This window comes from Lotus japonicus, chromosome 2 (genome assembly GCF_012489685.1).
Source record: "Lotus japonicus ecotype B-129 chromosome 2, LjGifu_v1.2".
Classification (NCBI taxonomy): Eukaryota; Viridiplantae; Streptophyta; class Magnoliopsida; order Fabales; family Fabaceae; genus Lotus; species Lotus japonicus.
Window position 1 is genome coordinate 92,172,454 of NC_080042.1, and position 15,756 is coordinate 92,188,209.

The following is a 15,756-nucleotide window of genomic DNA, read 5'->3' on the forward strand; positions in this document are numbered from 1 at the left end:
ATTAATTCCTTTGAGATTAGGTTATTTATGACAATTTTACAGAACTTTGATGATATGTTGATATCCATTTGATTATGGGATCAACTCAGTTCAGTTTCAAATGAAAAAGCATATACTGATGACAGTGACACTCATGCCTGTCCAAAGTAGACATGGGTAGGGATGGGGAAGAGGAGAAGGATCTGTTGCTTTAATTATCTTATATTTCCTTCCTTGTGGCTCTTGGTCTCTCTACTCTGTGTATGAACAAAATTGAAATTAATTATAACACAAGCAAAATGCTATAAATTTGGAATTACTAATTAATTGAATGAGGGAGAGGAGAGGAAATGAGAGAATGCCATAATTGATGTCTCTATACATATAGAAACTTGTTTGGATCTGCTATTGAAGATTCCAACATGCAAGGGTCATAGTTCGGTAAAGTATCATATTAGCTACATGTTCTCTGCACACTGCACTAGCATTTCAATTATGTTCTATTTTCGTGTTCTTGGAAATAAGCTCTTCTTTCTGTTTATCTATCATGTTTGGCATAGCTTCATTGTGCAAGACATGGAATTCATAAACACATCTTATAGGAGGCAGAAAGTGACAGGTACAATTTATTGTTCTTCGCATGTAATAGTTTATGTGATGAAGGTATCCTGATTATCTGTTTTGTGTTTCCAAATGGTTATGGGATTCATGGGATTTTGGAGGAGTGATGTCAGGTGGTTAGTAAATGCATGCATCTTTGTTGGTAAGGTACAGCTGATTGAGTGAATTTTTTTTTTCCGGGTGCTGCATCACAAGTCTGTTAATGGCTGCATTAACAGGGGTTAATTAAGTTTTGGTAGTACTTGACAATTGGGAAAATGACAGGTTGAATAATTTATGTTACTTTTCAAAGAAAGGATATCATTTTATACCCATATAGGAACTCTGTAGCGGTTTTAAACTACCACAAGTTACTTAAGACCTCAAGTAAATAATGTCAACCTTGATAAGTTAGTGTCGGACTATACAAACTACACATTACACAATTGAGGCTAAAAAATGCATTAGCATCAGCCTTATTGTCCAGCTGTAGAAAGGAAATCAAATACAATTCTAATATAAATGTTGATATTTTTAAAAGGGGAACTTGATTGTTGTTGTGTGTGTTTGAATATCAGTTGCATGTATTGAGTATCATTGGTAAATACGTTTCGAAAGTCATTTAGCAGCCTATACGGAAGTTCCAAAATTTATCAACACAAGAATACTCCAAATGATGGCTTTGAAATTTTTTTATTGGGGGAAGTGTTGAGAAGTCTATTTGCAATTTTAGATGGAAGCAGCCGTACTGATATTTCACTAATATTTCAGCCACTAGACTTCAATGAATATCTTGAATAGACTATGAGAACACATAAATTTATAATTTTTCTACATCTAATTTTTTCTTCATTCACACACCACATCTCTCTATCTCGCTCTCTGTTCTCATCTCTTCATACATCATATTCTTTTGTACATATTGTCTGTTTTTCCTATTTCTCACTTTTCAACAAATGCCACTCATATATTCCAAAAAGAGAAAGAGGAAAAATCTATGTCTTGTTTCATTTAACAGATCTGGAGACTTTGAACCACCTCTTCTTATTATACTCTTAGGAATGCCCTTTGTCACAAATACATCAAGAGAGCAGCTATTTCAAGCTTCTGCAAAAAAAAAAACGCTTTTATGCTATAACTGCATTACAATCTAAGCCATTTTTAGGCACATATGCATGCTTTTATGTTGGTAACATTTGAATAACATTAAGGTGAAAAAGACATGTATGCATCAAACTCACACTTTAAGACATCTCCATCTGTGTATCCTTCTTTCCCTTTGGCCCAAAGAACTAAATAAAGCCCAGTGAACATGATGAGCATGCCTCCAAGGCTGTAATGTAGTGCAGTGATGAATAAAGATTCTATAATTGGCCAATTGGGAATAATATAGAGTTTGCAAATTAATGTCAACAGCTAGGAATCTTAATAAGGTACCTTCCAATATTAATAGTTTCTCCCAGAGAAATGACAGAGAAAATGACAGAGCAAACAGTTCCAATGGGGTTAAACATGGAGACAAAGACTGGTCCTCTTTTCTTAAGTGCCCACCCGTTGAAGCTTAGGCTTATTCCGCTTACTGCACCTGCCTGTGCATTTAAAAAATTTATGCTTTTATGAGTATAAATATTTTTTTAGAATTGATTCTAAATTTAAAATCAATTTTAAGTTTCTATGACAAAAAGTAAGTCCATCCAAAATCTGAGGACAATTTTATGGTGGTTGGTGTCAAAAAATTAGTCAACCCATAAGCTGTGTTTCTACTTGTTATGAAAGACAACAATTAGAATGTTATTAAGAAAGGTTAGTTGAATTCATGTGGGATTTATTAAGGGCTTGTTTGATAGCAGTTTTAGTTTTCAGTTTTTAAAATAGTTTTCAAAAACAATTCTTAAAAACAATTTTCAGAAAAAGAAAACAGTTTGAATGACATGTTTTCGAACATTTAGAAAACTGATATCTGAAAACTAAAAACTAAAACTGAAAACATCTTTTACCTGTTTTGGTTTTTTAGTTTTAAAAACTGAAAATGAGACAAAAAACTGTTTTTGAAAACAGGTCTTACCAAATAAGTTTTCAGTTTTTAAAAACTGAAAACTGTTTTGGAAACAGTTATCAAACAGGCCATAAATGATCTCCGTTTTCACTTTGGTGGAAGACAAATAAATTTCAACCAATAAAAAAAGTGTGTTGACAACCCTCCGCTATGTAATGAAGTCATTAGGAAATCCAAAACATATAAGCACATAAGCACATAATGACAAGTGCAATAGTGAGACGAATGGAGAAATTACCAGAACAGAATAGGCAATCATGTCTCCTAAACTCACGATTTGCCAACCGATTTTCAAGTCACGTTCTTCAATTAATTGCACTATTGTAGTCATGAAAGCTCCAAACAATGATGTGATTGCACTCAAGGACATTGGTGCAGGAAAATCTCCAAGAACAAAAGCCTGCCAGCACAACAATTTGTGGTTCAAGTTACAAAAATTAACTAGATTTGTGTCCTGTTTCTCATTTGATTAATTGCAATTTACCTGGAGGACAACATTGCTTGACAATATTATGACTGCAGCCATGAGATAGAGGCAACCGATTATCTTCTGCATTTCAAAGATGAAATCTGATGGTGTCGATGATAATTGAACTGTGGTATCCTTTATCTCAGTTGCAGGTGCAGAAATGCTTTGCATTATGCTCATTGTGAGAGTTCCCACAACACAAAGCAATGTCCCAAAGATTTTAATTTTGCTTAGATTGTTGCTTAAGTTGACTTTCTCTAACCTGCCGATTATAAGAATTTCCTATCCATTATCAAAAGGATAATAATTAATATGTATAGGTCTAGTACTCTAGTTGCATTGCTAACAGCAATAATAACATCATGTTTAGATAAGTTCTCTTTCATCAGAATTGATTCTAAAAATTTAGAAGCTACTCCAGAAGCTTCTCCACAACAAAATTAATTCTGACTTCAAAATCAATTGTGGAATGGTTTCCAAACATATATTGAGCCTTTTTATTTTCTGATACTACCACATTCATCATTTTGGGATAATTTAAAGCAAGAATACAATTATCAAATCTCATGTAAAATAAAATTACCCAAAAGTCCATGCGATGATGAAAATAAGACCTGGGGCAAGGTTTGGCATGGCGGTTCCCATTGCTGGCGAAGTTAGATTGATTCCTTTGAGGAATAAAGACTGAAAAGCTAATCTGCATCACATGAGAAAAACATGAATCCAAAGTACAGGATTTTGAAAACAAAAACTGATGACTACTAATATAATTTCATCATAAAAAAATAAAATAAGATATAGGATTTCTTTTTATAAATCCCTTACCCTCCAAATGAAAGAAATGATAGGTGCATAATAAACTTGAAACTCCAATTTTTGGGCCACTTACTCCTGCAGCAGATGCACAACTTCATCAAATTAATCTTCAAGACATTCTCATTCTAACAGAAAGTAAAAATCACAATTCATATATTCAGAGTAGAAAGAGCACAAGGAAATATTTCTAAAATTCATTCTAAAGTCAAAATCAATTATATGGAGAAGTAAGTTGTGTGTAGATATTGATTCGAGGAAAAAATAAGTTGATCCCTATACCTTTCAAAATAAAAGGCAATGGGGAAGAGCATAAGGAACGTAGCGAAGGAAGTGAAAATGATAATGGTGAGAACGCTGAGGCCCAATGACATGCAATAGCTCATCAGCACGGCGTTCCCTGCGTAGATAACTTGGATTCCAATCAATCCTCCGATTATTGCTACATTTTCCATGCTTCCCATCTTTGCTTTTAAAACTAATTAATTATATATCAAAATGCCTTTTTTTCGTTTCCTGTTATCAAGAGAGGGTTTCCTCTCTTCTTTCTGTTTTGCATTTTTACAAAGCCCCATCAACTGTGTTTTGTAACTCCGATTGCATTATTTGTTTGTTTCAGAAGATGGTGATATATTATCTGCTAGCTGCACTTTTCCTGCATTCCCTTTTCTTACGGGAGGAAATGTTTGTCTATGGTCTCACTCGTTTTAATGTTTTATCATTCACTTTTCCTATATATACTTAAAAATGGCCGTTGATTAACGTTGAAAAAATTCTTTGATCTAAATCTGGAATTTCCCCCCTTAAAAATAGAGATGGGTGACAACTCCTGGTTTCTATTTTATTAACAGATTTAGATGCAATAAACAATGCTTATATAACTGTTTTTGCTAATCAAACAGAGTAAAAATATTAGTACCAACACATGGATGAGTTGGTAATTGGTAATGATGAATTACTTTCCCTCTAAAGATTATGTTTTCAATTCTAGCCGTTAATGTGAAGCTGTGTTCATTGGCAATATGTAAATTAAATACCTCTATAATGACCTGTGGTTTTGAGGTATGATCTAACCCATGGTGATAATTAGAACCGAACTCATTATATTTGCATTAGTCATAAGTTTCTTCAATAATATAGTGACCATAGAGAATAGTTGAATTTGTGAACAAAATAAAAGAGAATATTTGAACTATGTTTTCTCAAGTATTTCTATGTATAATATTAGTTTTAGAATAATTACTTAATTAAGTTTATCAACCGTTGATTGCAATGATTAGTTATCTGGTTGTAGATACTTACATTAAGGGATAAATAAATAACCACAAAACGTGTTTCAATTTTATATGTAATGATCAAACCTTTGACCTTATAGTTAAAAGATAAGGTGAATAACCATCACGCCAAATCTTGTGAGTAAAAATTTTAATTCTAATATTAATTCTAAAACAATAAAACAATGTTCTCATCAACACACATCGTTCAATTCATAAGATATCATCATATCATAAACTCCCTCACTGCTCTGATTAAATCCCTCCCTCCCTGTCATTTGGAAATTGGGGGACTGAGAGGACATAATGAACAATAATTTCTTTCAGCTTGGCACTGGAAAAGCCATGCGAAGATTTCTCTGCATCTGCAATGAAACACGAAAATTCACGAATTCTCTTGCATTCCCTTCATCCTTAGCTTATAGTTCTACTACTTTGAATCATTTTCATAGCATTGGAGACAGTAACTTGAATTGGGACCAAACCCCAGGTGGAACCAAAACCAATGGTGACATAGCCTTTGCTCTCGTCCACTTCATTCGAACCGCCACTGACCTGGGCAGTCACTCATTCGGACAACAGCTCCACAGTCATGTCTTACGTTCTGGCCATTGCTCACATGCCTATGTCTTCTCTTCCCTCATCAGATTCTATGTCAGCATGCACTCTTTCAGTGATGCCCACACACTGTTTGTTGAAAATCCTCAACCAAACGTTGTTTCTTGGAACACTTTGATTTCTGGGTATGTCCATGCCGGCCAGTTTCGAGACGCGTTGTCGGTTTTCACGCGCCTAGAAAGGTCCCACATTTGTGATGCTGATGCATTCTCCTTCACCTCTGCTCTGGCTGCTTGTGCACAGCTTAGTCTGTTGAATCTGGGAAGCTCAATTCATGCCAAGATGGTGAAATTGGGCATGGTTGGTGGCACTGTTGTTGCAAATTGCTTGATTGACATGTATGGGAAATGCGGGTGTGTTGAACATGCTGTTAGGATATTCTCTGAGATCATTGAAAAGGATGTTATTTCTTGGAACTCTGTCATAGCAGCAAGTGCAAACAATGGGAACATTGGACTCGCATACAAGTTTTTGCACCTCATGCCCTGCCCTGATACTGTTTCCTATAATGGGCTCATAAATGGCATTGCTCAGCTGGGGAAAATTGAAGATGCTGTTCAGATTTTGTCAACTATGCCGAATCCAAATTCGTCTTCATGGAATTCCATAGTTACTGGGTTTGTGAATAGGAATCAAGCTAGGGAAGCTTTGGACTTGTTCAGTAAGATGCACTCAAGTGGTGTGCAGATGGATGAGTTCACATTTTCAATCATTTTAAATGGAGTTGCTGGTCTTTCAGCGGTGAAGTGGGGGATGCTGATTCATTGTTGTGCGGTGAAATGTGGTGTAGATGCATCTGTAGTTGTTGGGAGTGCCCTGATAGACACGTACTCAAAGTGTGGGTGTGTTAACGATGCTGAATCAATCTTCCATGAACTGCCTTACAGGAATCTGGTAAGCTGGAACACAATGATATCTGCCCATGCTCGCAATGGTAATTCTCCCAAAGTTATCCAACTCTTCGAGTTGCTGAAAACGGAAAGAGATACAAAACCAGACAGTATTACATTTCTTAACGTTATATCAGCATGTTCACATAGCCAAATACCATTTGAGGTTGCTATCTGTTACTTTGAATCTATGGTTAATGATTATGAGATTGCACCATCTATTGAGCACTGTTGTTCAATGATTCGGCTCATGGGGCAAAAAGGAGAGTTGAGCAGAGCAGAAAGGATGATACATGAACTTGGTTTTGCGTCATGTGGAGTGGCTTGGAGGGCTTTGCTTGGTGCTTGTGCAACCCAAGAAGATTTAAAAGCAGCAGAGATTGCAGCTGCTAAGGTGATTGAGTTGAAGAGCAGTGAAGATTATGTTTATGTGATAATGTCCAATATGTATGCATCTTTTGGAAGATGGGAAGATGTGAATGCAATCAGAGGTATCATGAATGCGAAAAGAGTTAGGAAAGAAGTGGGTTCTAGTTGGACGTAAATTGATAGCTTTATCCCACATATATCCACAGCACAAAACCATGTGTCACTGGGATTTTCAAAATGATGAATGAAGGATTGCTTTCAGTTTTTTTGATCCAGAAAATCAAAACCAAAATAGATCAGTCACAAATAGTAATGCATCACATGCTTCTGTATAGAAGAAGAAAGCAAGATCACGTAATTGAAACAACACATTAATGAAAATAAATAGTATATAGAAACAAGTACAAGTAATATGGGTTTAAATTGATAATTCAAACTACGGAATTCTGAACAAAGTAATAATTATATGGCTAGGTTACCTATATAATTTAGCCTATGTGTAGGCATAATAATTACATGAAAAGACTAATGATAATTACATACATGAAAATACTAGATTAGGATGAAACTAAAACTAAGATAGTAGTAGACACTGATAAAGCAGACTCCTATGGGGCCATGTCACCCATCAGCTAGCCACTAAGCCATATGAAACTAAAACTAATAAGATATTAGTAGACACTGATAAAGCAGACTCCTATGGGGCCATGTCACCCATCAGCTAGCCACTAAGGCACCCATAATGGTCTGCCGCGGCGGCGTTGAACAAGTTTTGAGCCATTTCCATTGGGTGATACTGGTACCATCACTGGTGGAGGCCCAGCTACTCCCCCACATACTGGTACCATCACTGGTGGAGGCCCAGCTACTCCCCCACATACTGTCACTTTTGCTTCATTGGGTTTCTTCACCACAGGACCCATCTTTGCTTTCATACCCTCAGGAGGAAAACAATTCTTTGCTTTCCACATCTTTGCTTTCATATCCTCAGGAGGAGGACCCATCTTTGCTTTCATACCCTCAGGAGGAGGACCCATCTTTGCTTTCATACCCACAGGAGGAGGACCCATCTTTGCTTTCATACCCTCAGGAGGAGGACCCATCTTTGCTTTCATACCCACAGGAGGAGGACCCATCTTTGCTTTCATACCCTCAGGAGGAGGACCCATCTTTGCTTTCATACCCACAGGAGGAGGAACCATCTTTGCTTTCATACCCTCAGGAGGAGGACCCATTCCACCATGTGAGCTAGAGCCACGTGGTGACTCACGTGGCAGTGTAGCAATCTGAATCTGACTTAGTGAGAAGCTCTTCCCGCCTGTCATCTCAACCGTAGATGCTCCAGATCCAGCTCCATCATCATCATCATCTCCTGACAAAAAAAATTAAATGAATCAAACAAAATTATTTAAACAAATACAGATTAAATAATAAACAATATACATTTACCTTCACTGAAGAAGTAATCCAGCAATTCAACATAACCTTCCAACACACATGAAACCAAGATACCCACAAGTAATATGTAATTAGCCTTCTTTACTAAACCCTCAATAATCATGAAGAGGTTAAACATGAGGTTTATGAGAAATGAGGAGAGATTTTTCTCAAAGCCTGTATTGGTATTGATATTTTCATAGCGGGTGAAAAAGTGTATCATTAGAAAGGCAAGGAGAGTAAGGAACATGCCCACTGAAGTTGTAACAATCTTAGCCAAGTTCCAACTGTGATCTTTAACCTCATAGTCAGCAAGTTTATCGAATAAAATGGCAACCCAGAGGGATACCACCAAATAATAAACCTTGAAAACAAACCTAAATAGCCTGGATTTTTTCACTAGCTCATTAAGACAGCTTGGCCTGGACAGAAGGATTCCACTCCAGCCAATCAATAAACTAAAAATAAAGAAAGACATAACCAAGAATGATTTTGGTTGCACCTTCCTTAGATGGAGTCATATGCATGGGTATGTAAAATGCTGAGACTATGAGGAAACCAGCAAATATACAATAGTATGTCATCTGGGTTTTTTGGGCAATTTTATTGAAAGTGGTATGAAAATCCATGGTTTGTTTTCAAAAACTTGAACACAAATGCAGAGGGTTTTTAAAAACTTTGATTTTTTTTCACAAAAATGCAAATGCAGCAGTGAAGGGATAAAAGGAGGAATTTTACCTTTATATGCTACTAGCACTCCAATAACATGAACTGACTCACACTCACAGAATTGGTATGATAAAATGTCGTCATGAGAGATTTGAAACTTAAACATGAAGGAACTGAGACCCATCTAAACGGCACGGCGGAAGGAGTTGAGTTCGGTTGTGTTAGGGTTTGGAACGAGAGAGTGGAACTGGATCTGGAACTGTGTTTGTGTGTGAGAGCCGTGACCCGTGAGAGTGAAAGAGTGAGTGTTGACTTTTCAACCCTGTCCTCGCCCAATCGCAGCCGTTGTGAGAAAACACAAACTTCCCGCAACCGTCGGATTTCCTTCAGCGGATAGCCACGGTGGAAAGTTTTGTTGATTTTCCCACACTCATGATATTTTCCTTTTTCAAATACGACATTTCCGTCTAACAGCTACTCCCAGCGACGTGAGCCTGGGCTTAAATGGAAACGGGACTGGACTAGGTTCATATTAGTATTAGTATTAGAATAAGTAATAAGTAAAAAACTCAAATGTTGATAAAAATATCCTTATAAACAACTTTTTTTTTATTGTTGAAAATGAATTTCCTTTTTCATCAAAGGAAAAAAAAAATTGACCATGATATTTGATGTTATATTCTAATATGAGATCAAAATATTATATTTAGGAATGTTTTCAAAATAAAATAAATTAGAGGGCCTAAACTAGTTTAATAACCCAATTTTAGAGGTAAAAAACATTTTTAAGCCTTTAGACTATAGAGGTAACTTTTTGCATTAAAAAATCAACCATCTTTTTGCGTATCAAGTAAATGTGTCTATGTGGAAGCAAAATGCGGTAAAAAAATATGCCTACGTGTTTCTGGTTCTTTATGCTTAATTTGTATCGAAAAAAGACCAAAACTTTAGTTGTGCATTTGTAGGAAAGGGCGAGTTATTAGGTGCACTAGTCAACAAATAGTGCACCGGTGCCCAATAGATTTATAGCCACAAGAATAGAATATACCATAAAGATGCCTAACCAGAAACTCAGTAAACCAGTAAAGGTTTAATTAATATTCTTATATATATTATTTAGGTTTTTACAGTAATGCCCTTTATTGATTCAGTCAAAAAAAAAAATTTCTTAGGTTGTCACTCGTGACCTTGAGCTCGTGGCCAGCATTCTCGAGAGAGCAGAGGACCTTCGCCGGCGAGAGAGCGTTCTTGTCTTACTTCGGTCCCGTTTTGGAGGGGTTCCGTCGCGTCGCCAGTGTGACATGGGTAGATTCCCGTTGCTTTCTTGTGTTGCTTTCATGCTTCTCCTCAGACGTGGGTGCTTTGGCCTTGGGCCTCTTGTATTGCCTATTGGCTTGGGCTTGTTTATAGCCCTTTATTAATGAACAAGCTTTCTTTGACCAAAAAAAATTATACACTAGGCACCAAATGGTAATTTGAAGAATTCAAAATATAACAACTGGGTACTATGACACCTCATACATATCAACCCATTGGAAAAGAGTGATCAGAATTGCATTAACTTGTCACATAATAGTAATTAACAAATCATGTATAGGTACTATGACAATAATGGAATGTTCGGCATACCAAATCATGTATAGGTATTATAACAATGATGAATAATAACACAAGGAATACAAGGGTGGAGTTATATGTTGATGATAGTTGAATCTCGAATTTAAATAGAATGATTGTTGGCGGTGTTATTTGTGATTCAGTCGGACGTTGGTTGACAGGATTGTCAACTTGCCTTGGAGAGGGCAATGTATTTTGTGCTGAGCCCTTCTCCACATTTAGCAGCCGAGCCAGAAAGTGGTTTTGCGTGCAACAGATTGTCGGATGTCGTAGCCTTGCTTAATTGCAATATTGATGTGCACTCACGGGCAAATCAATGTGATTGTTAGGATCATAAATATGTTGAGGTGGAATTGAAAATTCAGTTTTCTTGATGTTTGCTATGAGTGGAACACTTTCGAAATAATGTTTATAATTTAATTTATATTTTTATTAAGATGGTGATGCAAATGAGACAATTAAAAAAAACAAAAAAGTATGAGAATTTTATATTGCTGCGTAGCTAATGGTGGGTGTCTCCGTAAAAACCAAAGCCATTTGAAAGTTGGAGGTTGCATCCCCAAGCCATGGCGGGAGCAATTGGATCGACAGCAGCATCATGTATATTCTGTGATATAGCAACCAAATCCAGCTCCAATACTCTTCTCCACTCTGTTCGTCTCTCTCTTTTCTTTCGTCTTTTGAGTTTTTTTCTTTTCTTTTTTGTTTCGTTTCTTTACTGATTGAGTTCCGGAATCGGAAAATGCAGGACGATAGGGTTGTTGCGTTTCGGGACATCAATCCATCTGCTTTCAGGTATCACAAATTCACAATTCGCAATTTTAATTGGTGAAATTTCATTGCGGATGCTGTAGAATTCTCGATCAGATTTTATGGGAATTTTAACTTTCTGATTGATAAATTTTAGGCATTACTTGGTAGTTCCTGTTGAGCACATTCCTACTGTTAAAGATCTGCAAAGAAAAACTGAAGACTATTCTCTAGGTAAACAAACTAATAGCTCGAGCTTCTTCTTCTTCAGATTTTAATGTTCAAATTTGCCTGACTCGGTTTGATGATTGCGTACTTTATCCAGTGAGTCACATGTTAGAGGTGGGGAGAGTTTTATTACTCAGAGATGCACCTCAGTCCAAGATGTACAGGTATTGGGTTTCTTTCAAGCACAATGTTATTTTTTTTATTTTCTCATTTTCAACTTTGTAATATTAGCTGTTGATTTCAATTGCAATTACAGCCACTATAACTTGCATTGTTGGTTTCATAAATATAATGCTATGAATTGCTTTGCATTTTGATTTGTACTAGCAAAGTCCAAACTGCTCATTTTCTATCATGAATAATTTTTCAATACTAGTTGTGTTGAATTACTTTCTATTAACTAGAATCGTTTTTCTATTTGTCGAAAATTAGTTGGGATGCTGTGTTCTATGCTGGAATACAATGTTGTCTTTGGTTGTCTCTATATTTTGTTAAGTTTGTGCATAAACATTTTCGGGGTGATTTCTTGAGGTTTGTTGAATATGCTGTCTGGTGATATATTTTCTATTTAACATTCGGTAACTATGGAGAAAAATTGAGTTGAAAAAAATAAAGGGTCATATAGAAATAGGTTGGAGATTGAATGCTCATTTTCAGTAATTTAACTTGCCTTTGTGGATTAATCACATTGGGACTTTTAATTCATATTTTGGGCTTTGAAAATGCTAGTGAAACATGGATTACTGAAAATTAACAAACTATGTGAACTTCTTGAACAACAGTTGAATACTATGACCAGATAAACAAATTCAAGAGTAGAATACACGAACTACCTCGTTGGTTAAAAGCAGGAGTTGATTTGAAGTATTTTTAAACAAAACATGACCATGTGATTCTTTGTATTACCTTTCTGACAGATTTGGTTTTCATCAGCCTCCATTGAACTCTGTTAACCACCTACACCTTCATTGTTTGGCACTACCATATACACCCAAGTGAGTATCCATCTTTCTTGTTAGAGTATGCATGCTTAAATTCATCATATATGCTGGGTGGATTCTTAAACTTGTCACTTCATGAGCTTTGGCAGATGGAGATGTATAAAATACTTGTCTTTTGGACCACTTGGTTTCATTGAAGCAGAGAAGTTTCTGGAAAAGATAAAGCCTTTGCCCACAATTCATTCAAAAGTATAAGTTTACTTGAAGTTACTGTATAAAGTTTTGCATTTGACTTTTTATCTCTCCTTCTGATGAGCGAAGTTTGTTTTCTCAGTCATTCCCTTGAATCTGTAGGTCATGATCCCTGATATAGTATCTTACTCAAACCTTCATATGGGGAACAGTTAATAATATGCGTTATAATGACTCTGGATAAAACTTTTCTGAAGTAAACTTGTCTATAAAGTTTACAACTATACATGTAAGGCTATCTCTATCATTGTTTTAATTTAAAATATAATGTAATCCACAAGTGGGGTAAGGATTTGTTGTTGAGTAATGATATATACACACCTCATTTTTAAAACACTTCATTTCCACCTCTTTTTGTTTCTATCTCTCTCCTCTTACCATCTATCACATCTCATACTTTCTCTCCCTTACTTTTTCTTTTCTTCCTATCTCTCTCATCATTCCACCTCACACACCTCAAAAGAGAGGTGTGTGAGTAACATTACTCTTTGTTGTTGTATATTGTAATCCGCAAAAATTCAAGGGTGAATTCACATTTTCTTTCTTGCTTTACATATAACCTCACTTTCAGGTAACATTTTTTCAATAACACAAGTCCTACTGATGTATATTCACCATAAATGCCGTAGTTGGAACCCAAAATGATGTGGTGATGGCTACCATGTTATGCTAAGCTATCCGGTGACAACATTCTTTCTAAAAGGAACTGGAAAGAGTTGAGAAAAGAAGACGCATTTCAGTGCTGTACTTACCAGTAGTTCTTAGGCATTTCCAGTTAACTTGATGTTAGTTGTCTTGGAGAGTTGGGTATGGAGTTTGTGTGATACAAAATCGCATGCCTAGTACACAGATAAGTGGAATTTGAGAATCGCAATGTTCGGTATATGTAGCAACATTATACTCGGAACATTCATATTTGATAAGTTGAATTGATTTTCAATTTATGTGTTTATGTTGGTTCCACAACATTTATCCTGCTAAACGAGACCCCGGACAAAAATAAAAACCTCTTTTAATTTTTATCCCCAATTATGTCCATCTAGGTTTAGGGACCCAATTATATCCATCTAGGTTTAGGGAGTCTCGTAATCAAGTGCATAAAACAAGTTTCATAGGCAGTTATACACTTGATGTGAAGGTAAGATAAATCTTGTACTTTGGCATGACAGAAAAGGAGAGCTTGATCAAACACATGCAAGTTTCCTCATGTAACACAGGTTGCATTTTCACCCGTTAGACAAATATGCTTGAAAACATGAATGCTATAGCAAAAGCTAAGAGTACAGTTGAAAAGTGATAAGATAATTAATATAGTGTGTAGTTTCATGTTTAAATATTCCATAATAATGTATCTCATTGCAAAAGCTATTCTTAGTAGTTTATTGTAAAAACATTTTTTCCTTTTAACGTATAATGAGTTTCTAATACTAAGCGAAAAGCCAATATCAAGGTCCATACTCAACTCCGAATGCATAAGTCATCTAGCATACAAAAATAAGCCAATATGATAAAAGATGATAAAATATTGAAAATTTATAGCAAAGAATAAGCCTTTGTAAAGCAAAGTTATTGAGAGGTAGATAACACATTGGCAAGAAATATAATCAAGATATCTTTTTTTTAGTTAATCCTTAACTCTTAGCTAGCTTTTAAGTTGAGTCAGATCTCACAAGTTCTAATATGATATCTTAGTTTATCTCAAATTCTGGTTTAATCCCGCACTTATTAACTGAAGCATTTTAGGGCTAAAGGCTTGTTGGGAAAAGAAAGGCCGAAGGTTTAAAACCAACTATTTACAAAACCCAAAAGTTGCACAAGATTTATATTTTTTTTTTAAATCCGTCGGCCTTCAACATAAAAACCAGCAATTAGTTGACCAAAAAAAAAAACAGCAATTAGAGCAACTGCTGATCGGAGCCTCATTCAACCCTTCATTCATTTGCCAAAGAATCCAGTTTACTTAATCCTCAATAGTTCAAGATCCATTCTCTTTGAATGATGTAAAACGTTTGAAAATGAATTAACTTGCCATACTTCTGAAATTGTGAATCAGAGTATCCATTTTTCAAATCGTGAATCTAATTTTATCATTATGAATAATAATTAAAAAAGTTGTCTAAATGACCTGAGGAAAAATTTGGGCTAAATAACCAATCAGCTCATCTTCTAGCTAACTCAGCTTTCTGTCATTTAGGTTTGGATTGAAGTATCCAAAATGTTGTGTATTCAAACATTCTTCGATGTTTTCCTTCAGATTAATATAAAGCTTTTGACGTGAAAAAATTAACAATATATACTCACATCCAGAAACACTTAAAATTCAATATTATTAGCATTTTATAGTCAAATATCTGAACAACTCCTTGCAAAAAATGTGACTGAAAATAAAAGGCAGATTATGCACAAATCTTTTTCTTTTTTTTATCTTTTTAGTAAAAAAAAACTATGCACTCAAAATGCCTAAAAAATTAATATATTACTATTTCCTATTTCTACTCCCTATGCTTGGATTCTAATACATAATATATAACTTATCATCTCATTCATCAATATCACTCGGTTAATCCTCATTGTCGAATATCAAATGCATGCTCCTTCTGCTGCTCTACGTCACCAACTATCTTTTCAAATTCATTCTCATCATCCCCCCCTTCTTATCAGCCTTGGCATTTAAGTTTTTTTTGGACCTATAAAAGAGAGGGGGGGGGGGGAAAACTGATAAGCATGACTCCGTTTCTGGGTGCACAATCCACTGTGTAGGCATTGCACAAAACAGCTCTAAATCGCAATTCAT

General features: G+C 35.6%; 4 protein-coding genes across 7 annotated transcripts; 2 read left to right on the forward strand and 2 right to left on the reverse strand.

The window, feature by feature from the left end:
• Positions 1 to 1,262: 1,262 nt before the first annotated feature.
• LOC130735873 (WAT1-related protein At5g47470) lies at positions 1,263 to 4,619 on the reverse strand. The gene is made up of 8 exons (XM_057587747.1): positions 4,200 to 4,619; positions 3,930 to 3,995; positions 3,688 to 3,801; positions 3,120 to 3,366; positions 2,874 to 3,035; positions 2,017 to 2,168; positions 1,821 to 1,912; positions 1,263 to 1,686 (listed from the first exon to the last, which is right to left on the reverse strand). Coding segments are annotated over exons 1-8 (1,017 nt in total). The 5' UTR covers positions 4,382 to 4,619; the 3' UTR covers positions 1,263 to 1,684.
• Positions 4,620 to 5,387: 768 nt separating this feature from the next.
• LOC130741062 (putative pentatricopeptide repeat-containing protein At5g47460) lies at positions 5,388 to 7,334 on the forward strand. The gene has a single exon (XM_057593838.1). It carries the CDS (start codon positions 5,498 to 5,500, stop codon positions 7,241 to 7,243), a length of 1,746 nt encoding a protein of 581 aa, XP_057449821.1. The 5' UTR covers positions 5,388 to 5,497; the 3' UTR covers positions 7,244 to 7,334.
• A 136-nt stretch (positions 7,335 to 7,470) lies between these two features.
• LOC130741063 (uncharacterized) lies at positions 7,471 to 9,631 on the reverse strand. 3 transcript variants are annotated; one of them, XM_057593841.1, is made up of 3 exons: positions 9,244 to 9,630; positions 8,518 to 8,553; positions 7,471 to 8,440 (listed from the first exon to the last, which is right to left on the reverse strand). In XM_057593841.1, exons 1-3 carry the CDS (start codon positions 9,356 to 9,358, stop codon positions 7,797 to 7,799), a joined length of 795 nt encoding a protein of 264 aa, XP_057449824.1. In that variant the 5' UTR covers positions 9,359 to 9,630; the 3' UTR covers positions 7,471 to 7,796. The 3 variants fall into 3 exon arrangements, with proteins under 3 accessions (XP_057449824.1, XP_057449825.1, XP_057449823.1); XM_057593842.1 differs by lacking the exon at positions 8,518 to 8,553 and having other exon boundaries at positions 9,244 to 9,631; XM_057593840.1 differs by lacking the exon at positions 9,244 to 9,630 and having other exon boundaries at positions 8,518 to 9,237.
• Positions 9,632 to 11,297: 1,666 nt separating this feature from the next.
• Positions 11,298 to 13,912, forward strand: LOC130741064 (bifunctional adenosine 5'-phosphosulfate phosphorylase/adenylylsulfatase HINT4). 2 transcript variants are annotated; one of them, XM_057593844.1, is made up of 7 exons: positions 11,298 to 11,444; positions 11,540 to 11,586; positions 11,699 to 11,775; positions 11,867 to 11,933; positions 12,687 to 12,764; positions 12,860 to 12,959; positions 13,534 to 13,912. In XM_057593844.1, exons 1-7 carry the CDS (start codon positions 11,358 to 11,360, stop codon positions 13,549 to 13,551), a joined length of 474 nt encoding a protein of 157 aa, XP_057449827.1. In that variant the 5' UTR covers positions 11,298 to 11,357; the 3' UTR covers positions 13,552 to 13,912. The 2 variants fall into 2 exon arrangements, with proteins under 2 accessions (XP_057449827.1, XP_057449826.1); XM_057593843.1 differs by lacking the exon at positions 13,534 to 13,912 and adding an exon at positions 13,065 to 13,298.
• The last annotated feature ends 1,844 nt before the right edge of the window (positions 13,913 to 15,756 follow it).